Below are 24044 nucleotides of genomic sequence, written 5' to 3' on the forward strand. Positions count from 1 at the left end.
ATGACAGACTGTTGAAATACATGAATGCAAGCCACTATTGTCACTTTTTAAGATTTCTGAATAAATGTTTGGGAGTGACCTATATTCTTACCTTTTTGTCTTTTGTTTTCCAAATCTATTCACCCATTCTACCTTAATTTTCCCAAATTAACCCCTTGATTCACTCACTTAATTATCCCTTGCACTTCCATTGTCCTTTTTGCATGGGAAAAAAACACATTTGTTTATCTCTCCTGTCCATCTTTATCATCAATTCCTCCTCATTTTCACTCCTGTCCCTTCCTCATTGCTTCTTCTCGCTGCACCTCTGTCTTTCTCCCATGCACCCCTTCCTCCATTCTCGCTTCCATCCGCCTCCTCATCCCCCACCCTTAGGGTGTTGTACCAGCAGCAGAACCAGCCCATGGACGCGCTGCAGGCCTACATCTGCGCCGTGCAACTGGACCACAGCCACGCCGCTGCCTGGATGGATCTGGGCACGCTGTACGAGTCCTGCAACCAGCCGCACGATGCCATTAAGTGCTACATCAACGCCACACGCAGCAAGGGCTGCACCAACACCACAGCGCTAACCCACCGCATCAAATGCCTGCAGGTGGGTGGAGAGTGGAATTTAAAGCAAAAGGCGCCCAATAGCAATGGGTTTTTGGATGCAGCTTCAATTTTATAGTCCTATATATGGAGAATGTGATAATAAAAAGATGATTGAATGCAGTTGTCAGTAACCGCATTTAAACGGGTGTGGTAGACCTGCAAAAATAGAAGCAAAGTGAAACTGAAGGGGCTGTCATTTTGCGCGCACACACACACACACACACACACACACACTCGCTCACACTCGCACACACTCTGCCAGTCTGGATATCATTAGTTTAAAGTATGTGTCTGGCTCTGTATTAAGGAAACTTGGCATGCATCACAGCTTTCCTCCAATATCTTTTTTAGTGTAGTTGGTATTAAAGTGTTGAGAAAGAACATCAGTGAAACGCCTAATGACACACGCTGTCATGTCATTAACTGAAACGGCTGCCTGCTATTTAAGTAATTTGTGCGCTACACAGGTGTTTTAACTGAGCGCAATTGGCCGTATGTGGCAGCTGGTGTACCTGGACAAACAAAGATTTATATTTACTATTTTATTGAAATAGCAGATTACAGATCAATCTGAAAATGCCTGGATTAGTTTGGGACATCACTAATTGAAATTGCTGGCTGCTGTTTATTTGTTCTTGCTGCTCTGGGGCTCAGACCAGATTCACCCAAAGCTGTTCGGTGCATCTCGTGTGTAGTATGGCCAGAGGACATGCAATTAGTGCCACAAAATGAAGACAAAATAAAAAACAGTTACAAGAGTTTCTCTCATTATGCCATTTAAAATGCATGCTGAGAAATACACAAATACCTTTTGAAAAGCCCTTGCCAGTGCAAGCTGATGGTTGGCTCCCTCAGCAGCGGCGGCCTCTGGTTTTTCTTAACTCTTCTAAAATGTAAAGTCCTTTCCTCTGCCCTTTGCTAGCATCCCTGTGAAGCCACAACTGTGTTAAATAAGTCTATTTAATTCCCCAGGGATGTGATTAGGGTATCCTATTGTGAAAAAAGGAAACATTATGCGTACAAGACCTAAAAGCCTACAGAGAGAAAAACCTGAGAAACTGAATCAAGTGTCCAGAATGCAATAAAACTGACCAGGGATCTCTATTTTTGCCTGACTTACACCTCCCATTCTTTCATGACCTTAACTCATGCCTGGCTGATAGGTAGTTGCTCCTTACTGGAACCTCTTTTGCTGCGTATGCTGTGCAGCGTAATAAAAGGGAAACACATTGTTGCACCCTTGAGAGTTAATTAATTACCTTCATTTTAAGGATTTTTTAAGTCCTTTTGAAGACAGATTGTTTCATGGGGAAGCCAACAATTGCCGACCCAAACTTGCCCTTCCATAGATTTAACAACCGTGGTTTAGACAATCCCCATATTTCATTTGTTAATTTATTCATCTATACTTTTGTCCAAGCAATGTCATTGTCCTTTACATATGCATGACGGAATGTTACATTTTCCACCAGTTATGTTAATGCCATGCATAAATCCATGGCATTAAGGCAAGCTCACAGGCTTGTTTTAATGGAATTGTGAATGTGTCCGGGATTACTGTTACTGAATGTCATTCGAGTACCTCCTTGTGTGGTTGATGTACACAACATAGGTCTATTAGCCAGCCAAGACACAAGTTTGCATATTGCTGTCAGTTTCCAACCTAGCTTCACTTGTGCTATAACCTCTACCTATTTACCATTGCTGATCATTTCCTTGTTTTGAGGTCATCGTTTTCCTCCCCTCCCCCCCAAAAAGCCTTGTGTTTTATTATTTTTTTTGTTTTTTCACGTCGTTTTCCATTCCCCTAGGCTCAGTTGAGTAACCCCCAGCTCAGTAGCCTACAGGGTAAAAGTAAAATGCTCCCTCTTATTGAGGAGGCATGGAGTCTACCAATCCCAGCTGAGCTAACCTCCAGGCAGGGAGGCCTGAGCAGTGCACCACAGCAGGTGAGAGACCAGATAGAGCAACTTACACCTCCTCCTCCCCCACCCACTCCCTCCCCTCCCTCCCTTCCCTGTGACTGAGTGCAAACTCAGACACATAAGAACTCAAACACTTAATCGTAATGTACACGCAGACACACCTGCAGGTCAACAAATGCGCATGCACTGTTGTCCATACTGATGGGTAACACTTGAGCTTAACTTCCCCTTTTTGTGTGTGTCGGTCTAAAGAAGCCAGCCACAATATTCTATGAATACCTTTTTTTTAACTCCAAAATGAATGCTATTACACTCAGATTGGAGACTTTGACTTTATTGTAAATGCACTGTTTCCGCTTCAAGGTAACAGAAATTGAATACCAAGTTATTACTCACACTATTTTCAAGTGTGACATGTCCAGGTCATGGCTGCTTTATGGCATCGGTTTGGAACGAGGCGAGGTCTAGCCAAGTGTTGCCCAGTCCTGCACCCCCCTTTTCTTCTCCACAGCACAGTTGTCACTCGGCTTCACCCATCACGCTCAGTTCGAAACCAAAACCAATAAATCAACAAAACACTTTTGTCTTTCCCATTCAATTTCCCTTTCTATTTTTTCCTGTTTTTAATCTAATTTGGTAATCAGGAACCCCCCCTCCCCTGCAGTTCATTCACAAATCCAGTTTTGCTCTTTATCTGCTTTGGTTAAGAGCGGGAGATGATAATTCTTACACTCATTGACGTGCGGCCTTTTTGGCGTTTGACCCTGCCCCAGTGTGATTGGTGAGGTCGTGCTGCCGTAGAGTATACCCCGGCTTCCCATTGGCTCTGTCCATCTTCCTCCCCTTTTCAGTAGTTGACCTTAGATGTCCTGGAGCTGCTCACAAAGCGCCAGCAACGCCCCCTAGTGTTTCATTACCACGTCACTCATTCATGCCCATCACACTGTAGATGCGAGTAATTCTGTTGTGTTTGTGTGTGATCACTTTTGTGTGTCTTATTGACCTCTAGCATCGTTGATTTATTGGCTTTTACTTGGTGAGAGTCAATTCGCTGTGAGACTTATTCCAATGGGAATGCTTATGGAACGGGGACATTTTGGATAGGGTCAGATTTAACTTCATACATAACATTTTTTGTTGGTTTGCCCACTTATTGCAATGCACTTTACATAGATGAAATGTATGTAAATGTATTTTTTTTTTAACTCTAAGTTCGGGTGGAAACGGAATAAGAGACTTCAAAGGACTATAGAAGTGTAGCAGTCAATCATTCAACTTATTTTAAAGGCTGTAACAAAACAAAAGCAAGCTAATGCTACTCCATTTTAAAAGCAACAGTGAGGTGTTGTTAAAAATAAATTCCTGGGCAGTCACACCTAGCTCATAGTCGTCGTCTCCCCCCCCCCCAAGATGTAATGGTAAGTCTGTCAGTGTGTGGAACGTGTTTTTACCCTTTCACTTTAAAGTTTGAATTATGCTATTGTACCCTTAAACCGCTGCAGCTGCCTTTTTACATTGTCTGAAAGTGCAATACGGAATACATGGATTTGCTGTAAAGAATTTATATTAATAGTTGAGTTGAGAATTAACTTTGAGGGCTGCAGGTGTTGACACGAAGCAGTAGTGATGATTTTCTACCAAGAGAACTACCCCGGGGCTGTTGTTGCTCTATGAAGTAACACCTTCAGATACACAGGAATGTTTTTGCTCTACATGTCCTGCTTGTTTGTTTAAGCGCCAACACAGAATCACAGTATTGCTCTCTTTTTCTCTCTTTCTTCTTATTCTCCATCCCTTGCTTTGCTTTGCCCTTTGACCACTTCCGCTTGCCGTACTATGTTTTCTCCCTGTTTGCTACTTGATGAATAAACATTCTTGATTGCTTTTTCCACACTCCCTCCATTTAATTTTCCATTATTTGTTTTTGCCACTCATTTCCCCCACTTGCTTTACGCTTTCCTGTCTACCATAACCTTTTTGTTATGTCCTTTCATGTACGTTCTTTTCCTCCATACGTTTCCTTTGCTTCCCTCCGCCTGCACTCCCGCCATCCTCTCCCCTCCAGGCTTGTAAGCCCAATCACAGTGCAGAAGGTGGGGGCTTGGGTCAGTCTCTGCCCCCTCACGTGGGCCCACTGGGCCAAGCAGAGGACCAGTCCTGCCCCACCAAGAGGAGGAGAGCCTCCAGCCCCGCCAAGGTAAAAACCACAGTGACGGCGTCATTTAACTGCTGCTTTCCTCTCATAGCAGGCAGAGTTACAGTCATGCCGTTTAATCAGTACTCTGTCCTTAACTACTTCCTTTACACCTTACATGTTATGCATATTTTCAATTTTATAATGGGTTTTTCAGGGTGATTCATGGGTCAGTAACCCACCACAGCAGCCAGTTCCCAACTGGTACCTCTCTCCGCAGAAATTACAGGTTAGTAATAGCTCTCATCTCATATTAAACTTAAGTTTTATTATCTCTACTTACGTGAACTATTTTTTTTGTGGCTGTTTATCTTCAGGCGCTGGAACAGATGCGGAGTAACCGGGCAAGCCTAAAGCCCCAACAGCTTCAGATTTTGGGGCAGCTGGAGGCTCAGCTCGCCATGATGCAGCAGCACCAGCACCAGGTAAAAACCTCTCCTGTTTCTCTCACTCACTCACTCACTCACTCACTCACACACTTGGATCAAACATTTACATGTGTCACTTGGCTGTTAATTAACTAAATTAAATCAATTTTACATTAAAATGATTTACTGGTCCTTATCTTGGTCTAGTATTCCCTCTTCTTGTCAGGTTCAAACAAGGCCTAGGACTGTTGAATCAACATGTATTTACCTTCAGAAACTTCTATTTCCATACATTATGCACATCTGCACCCATGAATGCTTGGACAAATTATGTTTTACATGACTGACCGCGTATGCATGAAGATCCGTTCACTACATGATTTTTCCACAGTAACCTGTGTTAAAGGCTTACATCCATAAATGTTAGAATAAATGGTCTCAGTAATCCAGAGTGTGTAGACACTGCATGATCTGTGATGCTACTGTGGCATTCAGACCTTACATGAGCTACTCAAATCCTTTTCATGGTGTCGTGCCATGCATGGCTGTTCAGCCGTTGTGGTTTGGCACATTATACGATGCAAGTGAGAGCAGGAAAGTTTAAACATGGACAGATGGCAATGTTCACATGTTTTTCTAAATGACTCTGAATTGTCTTTTGGTGGTAAAGTTCACCCATCTGGGTCTCTAACCAGGTTTTAACAAACCATAATAAATGACACAAAATACAAGTTTCAAGCTTTAATTACAATTAAACTGTAGTGTTTTATGGTTGTCATCTTTTTCATTTATAGATGAGACAGAATGCCTCAGGAGGTCAGGTGCGCCCCTCTCTCCCAAACGGCCCCACCACAAACTCCCTCCCCTCCCCTAACCCCAGCCTCCACCCCACCCGGCCCCACCTGGGACCCCAGCGGCCCCTGTGCCCGCCTCAGCCACTGGCCAATGGGCCCGTGGGCCCTGGGACACATGGACACTTAGACTCCCTCCCTGTGGGTGTTAGTAGTAACAGTAGTAATAATCAGTCAGGGCCCATAGCCACAGGACCCAACGGAGATGTGCCTTACCTGCAACCTGCCGGCAGCGGCGACGCAGCACTGCTACCTCACACCTGCACAAGCACGCAAACACAGGACGCCACGCCACGCCAGGGCCTGCACCTAAACTCCTCTCAGGTTAGACATCACTCACTGCTGTTGTTTTTTCAGTGCCTGTGACAGAGCATCCACACGTCCCAAACAAGCTCCCTCTTGCAGGTTCTCCAAAACCTCAGCTAAGAAATTACGTAATTAGGACAATTTCTTTTATTTGTAAAATAGTTTCATCCTGCTGTCTGTTGTTAAATCCATCAAGTGGTTTCTTGAAAATGGCTGTGAAGTCCCTCCCGGGAGACTGTAAATAAAAGTGTGCAGGAATTCTTACGTGTTCTATCTTCAATTTCTGGTACAGAGCCAAGATATGTACATAGCACATGTAAGAACCCCGCCTGGACTTTCTGCTTTCCCTCATTAACAGTTGCTCTCTTCTTCCTTCAGGGGCTTCAGAAGGGGTGTGTTCCACATGCGACGGGCTCCAGTAGTGAGGGGACCCTCTCTCAACCCCAGACCCCTAACTCCATCGCCCCTGTGCACCCCACCAATCAGGTTGGACATTCCACTAATGCCCCATCGCCACGACAGCAGGCCCACAACCACCTCCCGTCCCCTCCCTCCCTCCCCCACTCCTCTACCTCAGGTGGAGCAGCACCTGGTGCGTCCGCTACCAAAGATAGCAACACCACAGCCGCCCTCGTCATGGCAGCCGCATCCCTCGGCAATGGGGGCTCCGAGGGCAAGACTCCATCGCCACAGCCATCATCTGATGGCAAAATGGCGCAGGCAGATGGCCTGGCCAATCACGTGCACTCGGGGGAGGGCAAGGTGGCAGAGGGTGGCGAGAAGCCGAGCCTTAGCGCAGACAATCCCAGACTATCTGCCCTGCTGGAAGGCGGGAAGTACCCTGTGGGGGGTGAGGGACCGTCACAGGGGACAGCATCCACAGCATCCACCACGTCCGAGTCCCACAAGAAAGTCAACAACATCCACCCGGCTGTCCTGCCCTCCACCCCCCACGCACAGGGCAGCTCGGCCGCCTCCTCGCCCATCTCCGCCATATCCACCGCCACGCCCTCCCCCAAATCCTCAGAACACACCCAAACCGGTGTCCACAGTCCCGCTATCGCCGCCGCATCTACTGCACCTGCCGTAAACGGTAACGGCAAAGCAGGTATCTCCGAGGACTCTCAAAGCCCGATGAAGACGGAGCCGCCCACTGTCACCAGTCTCAAAGCTACGCCTCCCCATGCACACAGCTCCTCATCATCATCGTCATCGTCATCTTCAATATCAATCTACCCCAGCTCCACAGACGTGCTGAAGGCCTGCAGGTGAGACTGAAATCCCTCATTGTTTTTTCTTTTACATTGTGGTATCCTGCAGATGCACTCAGACAGTATCCTGCCAGCCCCCTTTAATCCCTGGCAAGAATAATTGCTGTTAGCGAGGAATTTACGGTGTAGACAAAAGATTTAACACAGTACGGCTATACCAGATCTTTAAAGGTCCCATGGCATGAAAGTTTCACTTTGAGATTAATATGAGTTGCCCAAGCCTCCCTATGGTCCCCCAGTGGCTAGAAATGGCGATAGGTGTAAACCGAGCCCTGTGTATCCTGCTCTGCCTTTGAGAAAATTAAAGCTCACATGGGCCAATCTGGAATCTTGCTCTTTATGATGTCATAAGGAGCAAGAGTACTTTCCCTTTCCCTGCTTTGCTTGCCCAGAGAATTTTGCCCGCCCATGAGAGAGAGACATAATAGATTTCAAACAAGCAAAGTGGAAGTTGGTGAAGGCCACACCCTAGATGTCTCTAGTGGCTGTAATTCTGCTCCAAGGCTGAATGTTGGGAAAGAGACTTCAGATATGGCATTAGGGGACAACTAAGGTTTATATAAAAGCATCCAAAGAGCACCATGTCATGGTAATTCGGACAAGGACAAGTTTAGTAGTGTGTACACATGGAAATGGTCTTGATTAGTGGAAATGGGTGGCTGCTTCAGTGTGTATGAATATGAAACTTGGAAATGTGTGCATCTCACTTACATAGAAATGTTGGTTATGCTGCGTCACGTTTAACATTTAAAACCCATTTATCAAATGCCTTGTACTGTAAATGTACTTTTTTTAATAATATATATATATATATATATATATATAGAAACCATGACTGTACTGTTGGATATATTTCTTGCCTGTTTTTCAAAATATTACAGGTGTGAAGTTATGTTTGGTACTAATTGTTGCTTGCATTGTGTGTTATGGTAACAACAATTTGTGAAAAAAATCCATCAGTTAAAAGGCTTCCGCTGTATATTAAATGGTGCATGTAAGAGACGCACCATTGTGGTTTGTTTTGAAGATGTCTCCTCCCTGTGGAATTTCAGAGGAACTACAGAACAAAAGGAGAATTATTATGTAACTGTAAACAACACCGAAGGCTACTGGGCAGCCTTGTTGCCATGCAGATGTTATTTAGCGCAGATTAAATTGCTTGCACTTTTTTTTTTACGTGGAAACAAATTCTCCCCTAATTTACATTTGATTGGTAAAACGTGGCATCACCATGCATAGAGTTAAGAGAATTCTGTTAAATGGACTGCCAAGGAGTATTAGTAGATAAGATCTGAGGTAGGACAGCAAGTCTACTAAGTATTATTTACCGGCGTGTTATTTCCCTGTCTGTTTTTCCTTGCCCTGGTTATATTCTGTGCGTTGTATCACTACTGCTGCTGTCACTGCAAACATTTTCTGCATTGTGTGTGTGTTTGTGTGTGTGTGCGCGCAGGAACCTGGGGAGGAATGGTCTCTCCAACAGCAGTATCCTCCTAGATAAGTGCCCCCCGCCCCGGCTGCCCCCTCCACCCTCACCAGCCCTGCCCAAAGACAAGCTCAACCCCCCCACACCCAGCATCTATGTGAGTATTTCCCAGGGGGCCACAAGCTACTTCAAGATGACTTAAAGTATTAAGGATATTTTATTTTCCGTTACCTGATGAGTCTTGTTCATTAAAGCAGGTGGTCATAGTGCTGTATGATATCCTTTAACTTTAACAGCTGGAGAACAAGAGGGATGCTTTCTTCCCCCCACTGCACCAGTTCTGCACAAACCCCTCCAACCCCGTCACTGTCATCAGAGGACTGGCTGGAGCACTCAAACTGGGTAAATGCTTTGTTTACAATATCTAATGTAATGTATGCATTTCCCCCGGAAATACACACAGTACTAGTCAAAAGTTTGGACACGCTTTCTTTTTCACGTCAATGGGAAAGATGTGTCCAGACTTATGAATCAATCATAAAGACGTGCGTATTTTAATTATTTGTGTGTCCCCCCCGCCCCCCCGTGGCGACCTTTTCTCTGCAGACTTGGGTCTGTTCTCCACAAAGACGTTGGTAGAGGCCAACCCGGAGCACCTGGTGGAGGTCTGGACTCAGCTCTCTCAGCCCGCTGATGAGAACTGGGACCCGGCCGGCACCAAGAAAATGTGGCGCTGTGAAAGTGCCCGCGCCCACACCACCATCGCCAAATACGCGCAGTATCAGGCTGCTTCCTTCCAGGAATCCCTACGGGTCAGTTATGCTTAATCTGTGTTCTCTAGTTTCCATTGAACTTCTAAGGATACCAAAGAGATACATAGATTTGTTAGCAAACAGCTGGCTTATTGCATTTCCTGTTTTGGTTTCAGGAGGAAAATGAGAAGAAGGCACTAAAGGAGCCCTCGGACACAGAGCCATTGTCAGCAGAGAGGTACCTAATGTTGTTCTTTCTTTACTTTGATTGTTGAGCCCCATTAGAAAGCTCCAGGCTCTGATATATTATTTGGTCCAGGATTGAATATGGTTTGGTTAAGCTTAGTCCTGCTTTGTCAGACCATCCTCACGCTGCGGAGCATGGCAACACTAAACTCTGCTTGGAGCCACTTTAAAATAGTGTGCGATAGAAAACACTTATTTGACAGGTAGTGTAGTTAGAGTCTCAATTAACCTGCAGAGTTTGTGAGGAGCAGTTAAGTCCCCCAGAGTTTAAAGTTCCAACACAAAGCAAGCGGAAGGAAAACGGACATTGGTAAAAACATATTAATACATGTATTTGTAAAAAACTACAAATACAAAATACCGGCCAAATTTCCCGCGGCACCGGAGCAATCCAGGATGTGGAACGTCAAGGATATAGACTAGGTTTAGCTTAACTGTATTATGTTTTGAGAAATACTTTTGAAATAACATCAATATCCAAACAATATCCATTCTGAAATGTATCATTGGGAGATATTGAGCACATTAAACAGTGTGTCTCTCTCTCTCTCTCTCTCTCTCTCTCTCTCTCTCTCTCTCTCTCTCTCTCTCTCTCTCTCTCTCTCTCTCTCTCTCTCTCTCTCTCTCTCTCTCTCTCTCTCTCTCTCTTTAGTGTTGCACGCAAAAGAAGGGGACCCTTAAAGCACATCAAGTTTGGAACCAACATCGATGTGTCGGATGAAAGGAAGTGAGTATGGATCTGGATTTGTAGCATGCCTTAGCCTATGCTTTAACACACTCAGCCACCTTTGAACTTAAAAAGCGCTATCATGACAAGGTGTCTATCCCACTCTCTTCCAGGTGGAAACAGCAACTCCAGGAGCTCAGTAAACTGCCGGCCTTTGCTCGAGTCGTATCGGCCGGCAACCTGCTCAGCCACGTGGGCCACACCATCCTCGGCATGAACACCGTTCAGCTCTACATGAAGGTCCCTGGGAGCAGGATAGCAGGTTAATACACACACTCACACTCCACTTCTTGGGACAAATGATTACTACACTTTTGTGCGTATGTTTTGGTGTGTGGATTAGTACATTTAAGAGTTTTTTTGTATGTTTCTCCAGGTCACCAGGAACACAATAACTTCTGTGCTGTCAACATTAACATCGGACCGGGAGACTGTGAATGGTTTGCTGTACCAGAGCCCTACTGGGGAGTGATGAGCAACTTCTGTGAAAAGTAAGATACTCTGGACAAAGGTCTGAAGATAGAGGGTGTCTTATGCTGTACAGATCTCTTCCCCCCCCCCACCGCCCACCCCACAGTTCCTGTGTATCACAACCGTCTTTCCCTGTCACACCTCCAGGAACAACATCAACTTCCTGATGGGCTCGTGGTGGCCCAACCTGGAGGACCTGTACGAGGCTGACGTGCCCGTCTATCGGTTCATCCAGCGCCCCGGCGACCTGGTGTGGCTCAACACCGGCACCGTCCACTGGGTGCAGGCCATTGGCTGGTGCAACAACATCGCCTGGAACGTTGGACCTCTCACCGGTACACCCGGGATTATGGGTTAATGTCACACTAGAGGACACTCCGACTGTCTGTTTTTTTGAACACATCCCTGCATACGATTTCCCCCTCCACACACTTCTTACAATCTTCCTCTTTGTTTGTCTTGGACCACTTAAGACGTGTCCTATTGGAAAATGATGTAGATTTTCCTCACAAAATTCACAACCTTGTCCTATAGTATTTATGTCTGATATGATGACCTTTACAGCGATGCTTGAAGTAGTTTTCTACTGATTGGTGACCTTTTTAGCTGATCTGAACTGATTACCGCAGGATCTTAGTCCCCGTCTAGAGCAGAGGCATCTTTTCGTTGTCTGTATGATGGCAGGAATTCACTTGCACATAAACCAGTGCAGCTGTTTACGCTCTCCACATAATTGCTACCTCCAATCCACCTTTGATGCTTCTTTTGGCATCTTTGAGTGCATTTTAACATCTCCTGGTTTCTTGTGTTCGTGTCAAGTAATGTGCAGTACCTTTGACTTTTTCAGCCCACCAGTACAAGCTGGCTGTGGAGCGCTACGAGTGGAATAAGCTTCAGAGTGTCAAGTCCATGGTTCCCATGGTGCACCTTTCCTGGAACATGGCACGCAACATCAAAGTGTCCGACCACAAGTTGTTTGAGATGATCAAGTGAGTCATCAACTCCTTTTTATATGTATGGCTGGGTACCACAATTAATACTTTTTAGGCACGTATCGAGTATTTAAAAATGCCTCAATCCCTAAATAGTAAATCACATCAGCATCAGTGAGCCAATAAGCATGCAGCATGTTTCTACCAAGATCTCATATAACTGGTCATTGGCTGTCAAACGTTAAACGTCTGAGGCACGCAGGAAAACCTCTACCTTATGTGCAGAGAAGGGGCTTGTGTAGTAGGAGCTGAAAAATGAATAAAAGGTTTGTGCTGTAATGTTGTTTATTTTTGTTGTAAAAAATTTGGAATCGTTTAGGAACCGGTATCGAAGTCACGGTATTGGTATCGAAACCTTTTGAGCGATACCCAGCCATAATTATGTTTTCACAAGTTAGAATTTAGTTTGATTATTATTTTTTTATTTAATTCGACACAATGCATTCTTGTCACAGATACTGCTTGCTGCGGACGTTGAAGCAGTGCCAGTGGGTAAAGGAAGCCTTGGCAACAGCAGGCAAGGAAACGGTGCTGAGGCCGAGGACCAGGGACGAACCGGCACACTACTGCACCATCTGTGAGGTCAGTGAGCACACGTTTCAGCATCGGCTGTGAATTTGAACAGGATTTCAAATTTCTCACTTTTTTTTTTTTTTAGTATAAAATAATTATCTTGTTTGTTAACCGCGGACATTCTCAATGGGCCATACATATTGGATTAGAACCGAATGTATTTCTCCCCTGATTGTCTCTCTGGTGGTGTGAATCTGAATTTAATAATTTGGAATAATTAAAACCATGTGATCTGCTGGTCCATTACCAAGGCCGACTCGGTTTATGTTTGAGCTAATTAATGGGTATGCGATTGGATTTATTTGAATGCAGGGCTTTCTAGCGTTTAGAAGCAATGTGTCCATATCCAATTAAATGTCTGCTGTCATTGTGACCTAGTAATTGGTCTATTATTCACCGTTAGTGGAGCGGTTTCAGGATTTGTCTCACTGACGTCATCACTGCAGCCTCTGCTGTTCAGCTCAGTCTTAATTTAATTAGAAATTCGAAGCCATTCAGTTTGTGCCACACCTTGTTTATGTTTGTTTATGCACACTCTGCAGGTGGAGGTGTTCAACCTGCTGTTTGTCCGGCGCGAGCTCCTGTCCAAGAAGCAGTACGTGGTCCACTGTCAGGACTGTGCCAGGAAAGGCAGCGCCACGCTGGACAACTTTGTGGTGCTGGAACAGCACAGGATGGAGGACCTGATGCAGGTCTACGACCAGTTCACATTAGTAAGTCACCAGACTGAGGGAGAGGGGCTCAAAGCGCTTTTTTCTTTCAAACTCGAGGAAAGTTCCAGTACATTAATGTGAATCAACTGAACAAAAATTGGTTTATTTGAAATTTGAATCAAAATGCAGGTTAGTCAGCAAGTCTTCTTTGCAACCAATGATAGCCCATGTATCAGTTAACTCAACTTGTAATGTTTTTTTTTTTTATATTTCGAGGGTTAATAATTACAAATATTTGCACTTAATGACACCCGGTTTCCTATTGCTGCTTTTAAATTGCCCTTAACAGATTTGTCAAACAAGGAGACAGGGATGTTGTATAATAAAAAATAAAGTTTTTGTAAAATAAATAAATAATAAATAAATCATGTTTATTGCGACCAATTATGAACGACATTTTGTAAGTTTGTGGAAGTTATTTTTCATGCCACATTATGCCAATAAACGTATACATTTTGACTTTTTGCTGATCAGGTATGTGTGCAATACCACTTGCTAATAAAAGTACTTGAAATCCCACATCTTTTTGTATATGGTATACGTAAATGCCGCCTGCAAATCACCAAGCTGATGAGTTCAGTGACTTGACCTGTCGTGTATGCTCTTCCTCCCCAGGCCCCTCCTCTTCATTCATCTTGACATTAGGTGACAGCGCTTTCTTCATCTGCTGTAGAGCCATTTACAGGAACTTGTATTAAGTTTAAAAAAAAAAAAGAAAAAAAAGAAGAACGAACATCTACATACGCGGACCATTTCTGATATTCAGGAAAGCCGAGGCCGTCTCCCCACCCTCACCACCGCCCCTCCCATTATGGCTGGTCTCCATAGCGACGGCTGGAGGCTGAGGCGGCCGAGTGTGTCTGTCTATGCAACCTGTTTGAAGTGCTGGGGCCTGGCCCTTCCAGAGGGGGGCGCCACCGAGCTCGCTCACAGGACTTGTTTCTCTCTTCTCCCTTCCCTCCCCCCCTCCCAGCTCCCTCTAGTGACAATGGCTCAGCCCCGTTTAAATGGAGGACTTAATCAAAAACGGTTGGGAAGGGGGACTAGGAGGAGGATTGGGATTCTTAATGCGTGATATAAAATGTTTTGTAGATACTTGTTAACTGTCACAACTGGCAACACCACCTGTAAAAGACTACTGACTTGACAAGCTTTCTCTCTCTCTCTCTCTCTCTCTCTCTCTCTCTCTCTCTCTCTCTTTCCTTTTTCTTTTTCTATTCTGGTAACAGGATAAAATGTTGGCTTTGATTTATAGAATTTTCCCAAATGTTCTTCAGTTTTCCTTCTAAGGAGCACTAGCCTAACTGGTCTTTTCTATGGTAGATAGTCATTTGAAGACTCTTTGGAAAGCAAAATCTCCCAAAAAAAATTGTAATGTGAAGAGTTAAGGTGATTTCTTTTTCTTTTTATTTCTTTATTTAATTTCTTCTTTTTTTTTACAGCTTTTATGTTTTATCTTTGTCTTGTTCTTTTCAAAACTTTCTTAGGTAAAAAAAGGAAAAATTTAGTAAAAAAAACGTACTAGCCAAGTCACAAAGAGAATGGGTTGCACATAGACTTATGAAATAAAGTTTAATTTGTGATTTTCGTTTTGTTTCTAATCTTGATGTAAATTTACACTATTTATAAATACATATTTATTGCTTGAAAATATTTGTTGATGGAATGCTGTTATTTTTTCCAGAGTACCTGCCATTAAATTTGAAGGAGTTTTGTCATTTTAACACAACTCCTCTTACATTTTCTATATATAAATAAAATTGCTTAGCAAGCATTGTACAGAAACGGACATTTAAAATTGTTTTATTGTTTGAAGAATGTTTTATGATGAGTCAATAAACACAAAGTTGTCAAATTATCCATGCTTTTTGATTTCTCAAACATGCCACAATACTATAATCATTTGATATTGTCCTTTTACAGTAAATAACTAAACAGAACCATTTGTAAAACATAGACATTGATGTGAAGGAGTATAGACCTGAAACCCAGCAGACAATGTAGCTGTAGACTGACACACACAGAATCCTACACTGAATGCCAGGTCCAGAACCTACCCAGTATCTCAAGATCTTATTTTTATATTTTTTATATAATCATTTCTTCTGTCCACTAAACTACCCATGCATCTAGGATAAACTGTTGAGGAGAGTGTATGTAATACACATGGAAATCCCTAGCATATGAAAATACTCCACAGAGTACATTAGAAACCTTGAATAGCTGCTAAACATTAGCCTTCCTGTCATTCTCATGCATCCTGAATAACATGGCTGCCAGCAGAGACCCAGTAGCCAGATGTAGCTGCTGCCAGCCCCACAGGATCTACACTGACTACTGAGCAACCGCTGTGCGCCCTGTGGCTCTGCAGCAACCAAAATGGCTGCCCAGCTGCCACATTTCCGACAAGACGGGAAATGATAAGGAGGAAAACAACTTCATGCAGAGGGAATATGACAAACAAGCAGGTTCCCTGGGTGCCAGATGTGTCGTCAGTGGTGGCCACTGCTGATAGGATGCAGGTGGGGATGTGACTAAGAATCCAGTTCAAATACAAAGAAATCCTTCAAGTGATAATATTGCACCTGAAACCATCTTAAATGTGAATGGCTAAGTAGAGGAAGAGTTACTTAAAATACAGTACGCAGCCTAGTTCACACTTGCACCTTCACCCATAAATATTCTGCCAATAGGCTTATCTTGCGTTTTAAGAGCTTGCATGCCAAAAATGTTGGGAAAACATTGGTGTAGATGATGGTATTTAAACAACTTAAGAATATTTTGTGGATTCAACTGCAGTGGTAAGATGTTACTACCTGTAAAGAAGTAATTTGTTTAATCTTAACTAGAAAATGTTAGCATGCTAACACACTAAATCAACCTGACAAATACTTGCGATACATCAGCATGTTAGCATTGTTGCAGTGACGTTAGCATTTAGCTCATAGCACTTCAATGTAAGTACAGCCTCACAGAGCTGCTAGCATGGCTTCTCTCTTTAATTTTCAACGCAAATATTGTGTATCAGAGTATTTCAACAATGAATCAATTACAACTGACGCATTTCAGGTTGAGGCAGTGCATGCGTCAAAGAAGCTAAACTGCCATTTCCTTTCTCATCTTCCTCTTTGCCTTCCAGCATGTACAGTCCTTCTGCTCCCACGCTAAAACCAAGATGGCCGTCTGTTGCAGCGTCCATTTTGACTGCAACAGATGGCTGCTGGAGGACTTTACACCGCCTTTCATGGACTGTCCATCTGCTGTTTGACGTCTGACAGGAGTCCTGAAAAAGAAAGACACTGGGGTAAGAATCACTTTAATCATATGAGGACTATATATAAATATATTTGACTTAAAGCACAGAAGACAAGACGGCTGAGTCAAGAAAATTAAGAATCAAAATTCAATTTGAAAGCAGTAACACAAGCTGCATTATCAGGGGGCCATGAAACAGATAATAAATACTGTATATACTTTTTGCTGCTGTTGCCTTTCTGTAATATTTAACCCACAAACACGTTGGCGGTGGCACACAGGAACAAAACAAAGTGTGGGCTGAAAAAAATCGTGATTCTAGGAAACAAGATGCCAGTTTTAGAACAGGAAGTCTTCATCAGTTAAGAAGATTAAGACTTCCTGTTGGCTGTTGGCTGTCTGAAACGACAAAGGCAGGAAACTTGAGTTTTGCGTTACAGTGACAATATGTTAAGAGAGAGGGGATATGGGATGCAGGTGGCAGAAAGGTTATGCAATTATTCACAAAAAAAGTACAAATAGGGGTACATTATGTATGCTAAAGTATTGCACACATACAGAGCTATCTCATACAAAAACTCTGTCCTCACACAAGGTGTTCAATGGGCTCGGCCCCAAAAAGTTGGACTAGTCCTTTAACTCTCCCTATATATCTTCCACCTAAATCCTCTGTGAAATCTGGCAGTGATCCAGCAGAGAGGTATGTGAACTCTGCTTGGCTTGGACCACCAATCACCCCCACCTCCCCAAATCCAGACCTCCTAACAATGTCTCCCTGTGTCACAGTGGGGGGAAAGGGGCAGAGTAAAGAACGAGAGAGAAGGAGTTAAACCAGTAGTGTGATCAATGCCACCCCCCGCCCCCTCCCTCTTTTCCCCCTCTCCTTCCTTCCTGTTCCCTCCATCTCTGCTCTGGCGTTTCCGCCTTTGTGAGAAACAGACAGGTGGCCTTGACTGCTAATTTTAACCAGGCCGATTGGCGATTGTCTGCCTGCGTTTCCCACAGCTATGTATAGATGTCTGCAATAAACCAAGTAGGTCATTGTGTGAGACTCACACACTCACACACACACACACACCTACACACGTGTACACATAGCCCTACAGACGCACATACACCAGGCCCTGGCCTCTAAAAAACGTCCGACTTGTCCATTCATCCACTCCCGCCTCTGTTGGTAGGGATCCTCCCTCATTGGTTGTCACCAATGGCCAATGGAAGAGCTTCCTGCTGCCCATTCATAAAACCCTGGGTCATTGAGGATTATATTACATTAAGCCATGTGCAAAGAGGAGGGCTAAACCCACTATTTTAATTTTTGCACCACATTTTTAATGTTACAAAGGAATAGTTATCAGTACTAGTAGTAAATTGAATCTGTATTGATGTTAATTGTTTATCTCAAAGTCTCTTTTCTCAATTAGTGGGATTTCAAATGCAGTGTAATCCTTTTATATGTCACATTTTAAATCTATCCTTTAAAGTCTCACTCCATTCAGCCCGACGCGGAGATACAACATTCCTGTGTGTTTAATGAGTAATGAACCGAGGGCCCCGAGGTCCGTGATCATTTTCCTTTTTGTTTTCTCAGGCTATCGCTCTCTTTCTGCCCCTCCATCCCTCAGGTTGGACTCAGGCGCAAACACACTCTTTGAATCCAAACCAGTGTCGTTTCTTCCCCCTGTAATTACATAGCCTGCTAGTTTCCTGACCCCTTTCAGTGTTAACTGCCCCCCACCTCCTCTCTGGAATTACATGTTATTATATCAAAATGTGTCAAAGTGACTCCCTTATATGGAGCCTAATTTGCGACACCCTGAGCACAGACCTGTAGCTGAGAAGGAAACCTGAATAGATCCTTTTATAATGACTTGATGAAATGTCCCCATAGAATAAACAACTCCTACGACTAATCAATTAGGTATTACTAATCTATGGTTACCTCGCAGTGCTAGGAAAGCAAACAATATATAGTCTGTCTCTTTGTAGGTTTTTTTGTAGGGCAAAACCACTTTTAAGCTGCAAAGTATTAAACTATTACATTAGATATTTTTGACTTAATAAGCAAATATTACATAGGGAAAAAACAGCCATGGGTATTTATTTATCAAAATTGGTGCACATAACCAACTTTCAGAAGGCATTCTGGGAAATAACTACCTCCGGTAGAAACACGCATGAGTCAAAAACATGCAACGCTTCATCACAAAATAATTCCCTGGAATGTTTTAAATCAAAGATTGATCATAAATGGCTTTATATTATAACATATTTTGGGGTTCTTTTATGTACATTTTTGATAATTTGCGGATGAATGTGGATTGCTCGGCTGCCATCCACTCAACAATACAAACTGTTGTGAGGCATGTTTGTGATGGGCTATCCAAGATAACAAAAAAAAGAAGAGGTGCTACCCATTGCTATGGAAACGGAGAGTAATTAGCACTGAGTGCTGTTCAGAGAAAAGGAGAGAGTGAGAGGGAGCATGATTTTTGCGTGTGTGGGATGTTGGCCTGCTTTCAAGAGATGAGCAATGAGAGGTAGAAGAAGAGGAGATGAAGTAGGAGTCACACAGGGTCCAGGTATTGTTACACACTGGCAGAGACAATAACTTCCTCTATGCTGACTCAATCTTTCATATGAAATTAGATAAACAAATTAGCACTTTTTGCTGGAGGAAAGAGTCGGACAGATTTCCTCAGTGCTGCCCCCCTTCCCCCCCTCCCCCGCCCGCCCACACACACACACACACACACACACCCCACTCCCCAAAGCCTCGCTGCATGTTTAAACAGGGACTGTAACTGGAAAGCTGGGTTCAGCTGTCGATCTGGCTCACGCTGCTCCAGTCCCCCATGTACTACGGATGTGTCTGTCCATCTGTTGGTCATGTGGGTTCCACTGATCTGATCTTTGACGAAGGCTGCACACAGGGAACGTCTTCACATTGCGTTCCAGCAATTGAACAAAGGCTATATAGCTGAGTTTTTAAGGTCATACTGCTGTTTTTAACTAGATGCACGCAAGCAGGAGGGATGGGACATAAAGAAAGAACGGGATCATTCAAAGTGTAAATCAATGGGATATGAGTCAGAGACTGAAAAGCATTACTGTTTAATAAAGAATGTGTCTTTTGCTGACATTTAAAAAACATTAAAAAAATAACATTTTAATGGATGAGCTGGAAAAGGTGAAAAAGTCTCTTTCATTTGGTTTTATGTTATATTTAGCTAACCTGGTCTTTCAGTTTCAGTCGGTTGGAAAGTAACTGCAACCTCACTGGTACAATTTTGATAAAGCTGGCAGCAATGATGCGTCTCATCACTGATTGTCCCTTGGCTTGCTTGCATCATTTACAGAAGGATGACATTTTGTATTGTGTAATCTTAATTTCAGAAGCTGTTTACCACAAATATCCTGCTTTAAATTCATAAATTTTCACATATTTATGCAGCTGCGGCAAGTTAGTTTTTGCCACTGAGCTAAAGGTTAGGATGCCTTGCTCAAGGGCTCCCCTTCATTCAGCTGCTCTGTCGTTTGCATCACTCAAAAACAAATCTAGTCCAACCACAATGTTTAATAAGACAATGCTTAGTGAATTTCCCTCTCAAAACACCCACACTGTTGTCTCACAATTTGCCGCTGTTCTTCAAGCATCGAACAACTCCTCCATCACACTCTTCTCTGCAGCAGCTAATGGCAGCCGGGGGCCCACAGGCGCACAAATGCTAAGAACAATTATGCAGATGTGTGCTAAAACCACTTTGGTGGTATAATCCAACAATCAAGCCATTATAGTAATTGTCATTAGCGAGTGGGCGATTACAGCTTCGACAGAGATGCCCGAAGAACAGGCGGAGCTCCGCTGGTTTTATGCAAATGCAAAGCCCCCGTTAATATTTCAGATGGAAAGTCGCCGATTTCTGCATTAGTTACCGCAGAGCCAGGGAGTGTGTGTGTGTGTATGACCACCTGTGGGTTTACACAGTGCGTAAACAGCAAACATCTTTGATAGAAATGATTAATTTATGACAGGTTTTTTGGGGGGCTGTGCAAATACTATTTAGGGGTGGGTGGGGTCAGAAACGGGGGAGGGTTTTTGGTAAAGGGAGGCTGGTCTGAAACTTCTAGGAAAGCAGGAAAAGGACTTCTTTATTTTCAAGCCCCAGATTTATGTATTTTATTCCTTTCTTGTGCAATTTGCTGCAAAAAAAGAAGAAAATTAAAGAATGAATTAATTATTAAAATTGTTACGTCAAAGACTAGTCTCAAGGATTGTAAAGGTGCGTTTTGCCATATATTTTGTAATTTTATTTCTATGGAGAAGAATTTTTAAAAAAAAATGAAAAACATAATGTTCAGCCCCAACTCGCCACCCCCAATAACTTTCATACGGTCCCTAACTAACTCCGAAAAGAGATTGAAAAGGCATAACCTGTCAGGAATAATCAAAAGATACTGTAAATTCATTAGCATAAGATAGTGTCGTTGCAATACAAGTGTGTTTTCCTCTCTTTTTGTTTCTATGGTATTATCATAGTATTCGTTTTGCTGTGGTATCAGTGTGTAACATACCAGTGAGTCCTGAGGCCTTCGGACCACTTTGTCCAGTTGTAATGCATCAGCTGGGAGCTGATGGGTGTCATGTGAGGAGGCAACATGTCAGCAGCTCCAATAATGTGGTTAACTTAAAGAGGAAGGCAAAGAATGTATCCTAAACCTAACCCCAGTCCTCCTCCTCCACGTCCCCTTCAGTCATGGGTTCTCCCCTGGGTAATCACATACCAAAAACACAAGAATTTCCCCCCCTCTCCTCTCCAGGCTGGGGCTCCCTCCCCCCTCTACAGCTGTCAAGCTGGCTGGATTCACTAGGAACAAACCGGAAACTAAGCCAGTTGTTGCATTCAAACTAAAAGCATTTTTACAGACTTTTGTTGCTGGCAAATTAGGACTTGCCTTTTATTTAAATCCTACAGAAATTGTAAAAATGAGGCTATTAAAAAAAGTAACTGGAGTTCCATTATTCATAGCATGTATCCGAGTTGAAATATTAGAGCTGAAAAGCATAGTTAATCACTTGATAGTCGATCAACATAAAATTGATAGGCCCTTTCAATTGAGAGCGTATTGATTTCCTTTGTCTTATGGTACATATACTGATAATTAGGTGTTGACTGTTGATTGGAACACACATTTTATTAAATACATTAAGTGCATTAAGTGGTAATGAAATAACCATTTGTGTAAGAGTATTAATCATAGGCCTATACTGTCGAATCAAAAAAATACTTTCAACATTTCAATCAGTCAATACTCTTGCTGTGTATGACAAATGTATAAGAAGTTACTTGTTTCTTTTTGTGCGTCATTGCAAGGGTCTCTTATTTTAAAATACGTCACCGGAAATCTAAGTTTTGATGTGGCCCACTTGACGCTGGTGGCAGCGGTTCAGAGAGGGGCTTTGAGAGCGGTTCCCAAACTGCTCTTAATGTGAAAAATACAGAGAAAACGCCGGGAGCATTCCTGAGACCCAGAGACACCAATGCCCGACTTGTGTGTGCGTGCGTAAATGTGTGCCTATGTGTGCGCGCAAACCTTGCGTCCCCGCGGGGGTGGAGAGCTTGGAGACCACACACTTTGCGCATTGGCCCCCCTTCCCTCCCACATCACACACACACACACACACACACACACGCGCACAATATGCACACACACGTACACACACACACACACATGCACACACACGTACACATACGGTCGCGCAGCACACTTAGCCCTTAAAGTAGCAAAACATTAAAGTTGTGAAAAAGAAAAACATAAGTGATGGTTTAACAACCCTGTAGATGTGGCTTTGGTTAAAAAAACGACAGTTTGGTTCGTCAAAATTCCCTTTTTTAACCAAGTGGAGAGAGTGAAATGTGCTCCATGGAGAAGCCCGCATGGCCAAAGCAAAGCATTACTGAGATGGTGAGGTGGACTTTGGTCAAAGTGAGCGATTAGTACCGGCACTAGTGTTGAAAAAATACTAATGTTGGATTCAACAATATTGAATTGTTTTCATGTTTTTCAGTCGGATCACACGCCGCGTTGCGCAATCTGCATGGATAGGCTGCGATCGGCGAAATGGTGCCGAAGAGCGAGAACATGTCTGTTAAACTTCCCTTTATCCAACACGGGCAACAACAACAACGACACACCGAGGCTAGACAAAGTTTTTATATAGGCTACCGCACCGGAAGATAAAGTGGCGTATGAAAAGTGGCTCCACTTACCGTTGCTGCGTCTGCTGGCCGCATGTCCCCATGAGAGTGTTGTGAGCGTGTGTGTGTATGTGTGTGTGCGCAGGAGACGCATACCGATACTAGTGGTCGGAAGCGCAGCGCGACACGTCAACGCGTGTTGCTTCCATATCATAAAGGGGATTCTTCAGCTGCTGCCTGGCTCAATGGTGCACAAACTGGGGTCCGGGGACCTCCGAGGGGGCCCGATGTAGCAGAATGAGGAGTGGAACAAGCCACAAGTGGCTGAAGTTGACGGTGATGTAGGAGATGTAGGAGATGTAGGAGATGTTGCATCAAATCAATGTCAGTTCATTAAAGCAATAATTTCCAATCCCTGCATCTAATGCATCCAACCCCTGCTGCTAAATCAGAACTCACATTGAAATATCCACAAATGAGAGAATTGATTGGCAAGATGTGATCAGTTATGACTCTAAACTAAACTAATAATACAAGCTCATGTAATCCTCGTTTTGGTAAATATAGTTTTAAATGTTAATCTTGTACAATACCTCAGCCAATCAGACACATTCTGTAAATATATTGAATTATAAAAACAACTCAGATTTGGTCCTGGACTGGTTGTCTGAGGGTTCAGGGCTTCACCCATCTGCTTCTGAGACTCACTGCATCACCACCGACTGCAGCTACAACTGTTTTATATCCAAAATTCATTGCCACTCTAATAAAAATCCATTTAGAAATATTACCGTAGGAGATACAAGAAATGACATAAAGTACATGTTTTGTGCTTGAACTTGAGATTGATTCACTGTAGGAATATTAAGTTTTAAATCTTTTCAAAATGGCTCGAGGAACAAGCAATAACGTTGCATTTGGTGGTGTACTTGGTGGTGGAAGGTTGTGTGGATGTGATGGAACAACGCAAAGCATCAGTCAATCTGTCAATCCCACCTACAACATCACATCAATCTGACATTTCATAGAAAACACTCAAACACCACTTCATACACACACACACACACACACACACACACACACACACACACACACACAAACTGCATCTAGGGAACATCACTCTTCTTTTTCCTCACGTGCGACAACTTGAAAACGCAAAAGCAAGTCTGTGTATGATTTC

General features: G+C 43.4%; 1 protein-coding gene across 2 annotated transcripts in view; it reads left to right on the forward strand.

The window, feature by feature from the left end:
• LOC117939341 (histone demethylase UTY-like) overlaps positions 1 to 14124 on the forward strand; it is a 26914-nt gene extending 12790 nt beyond the window's left edge. The window contains exons 12-30 of one of the 2 annotated variants that reach the window (XM_034864575.1): positions 376 to 595; positions 2406 to 2543; positions 4585 to 4716; positions 4871 to 4942; positions 5031 to 5138; positions 5876 to 6256; positions 6617 to 7506; positions 8963 to 9092; positions 9232 to 9337; positions 9542 to 9747; positions 9864 to 9925; positions 10586 to 10660; positions 10774 to 10922; positions 11037 to 11151; positions 11279 to 11466; positions 11979 to 12120; positions 12579 to 12705; positions 13239 to 13409; positions 14025 to 14124. In XM_034864575.1, coding sequence (XP_034720466.1) covers positions 376 to 595; positions 2406 to 2543; positions 4585 to 4716; positions 4871 to 4942; positions 5031 to 5138; positions 5876 to 6256; positions 6617 to 7506; positions 8963 to 9092; positions 9232 to 9337; positions 9542 to 9747; positions 9864 to 9925; positions 10586 to 10660; positions 10774 to 10922; positions 11037 to 11151; positions 11279 to 11466; positions 11979 to 12120; positions 12579 to 12705; positions 13239 to 13409; positions 14025 to 14048 — 3436 coding nt within the window. In that variant the 3' untranslated portion in view covers positions 14049 to 14124. The remainder of the gene's footprint in view (positions 1 to 375; positions 596 to 2405; positions 2544 to 4584; positions 4717 to 4870; positions 4943 to 5030; positions 5139 to 5875; positions 6257 to 6616; positions 7507 to 8962; positions 9093 to 9231; positions 9338 to 9541; positions 9748 to 9863; positions 9926 to 10585; positions 10661 to 10773; positions 10923 to 11036; positions 11152 to 11278; positions 11467 to 11978; positions 12121 to 12578; positions 12706 to 13238; positions 13410 to 14024) is intronic. The other variant, XM_034864578.1, reaches the window with a different exon arrangement.
• The last annotated feature ends 9920 nt before the right edge of the window (positions 14125 to 24044 follow it).

This window comes from Etheostoma cragini, chromosome 24, assembly GCF_013103735.1.
Source record: "Etheostoma cragini isolate CJK2018 chromosome 24, CSU_Ecrag_1.0, whole genome shotgun sequence".
Lineage (NCBI taxonomy): Eukaryota > Metazoa > Chordata > Actinopteri > Perciformes > Percidae > Etheostoma > Etheostoma cragini.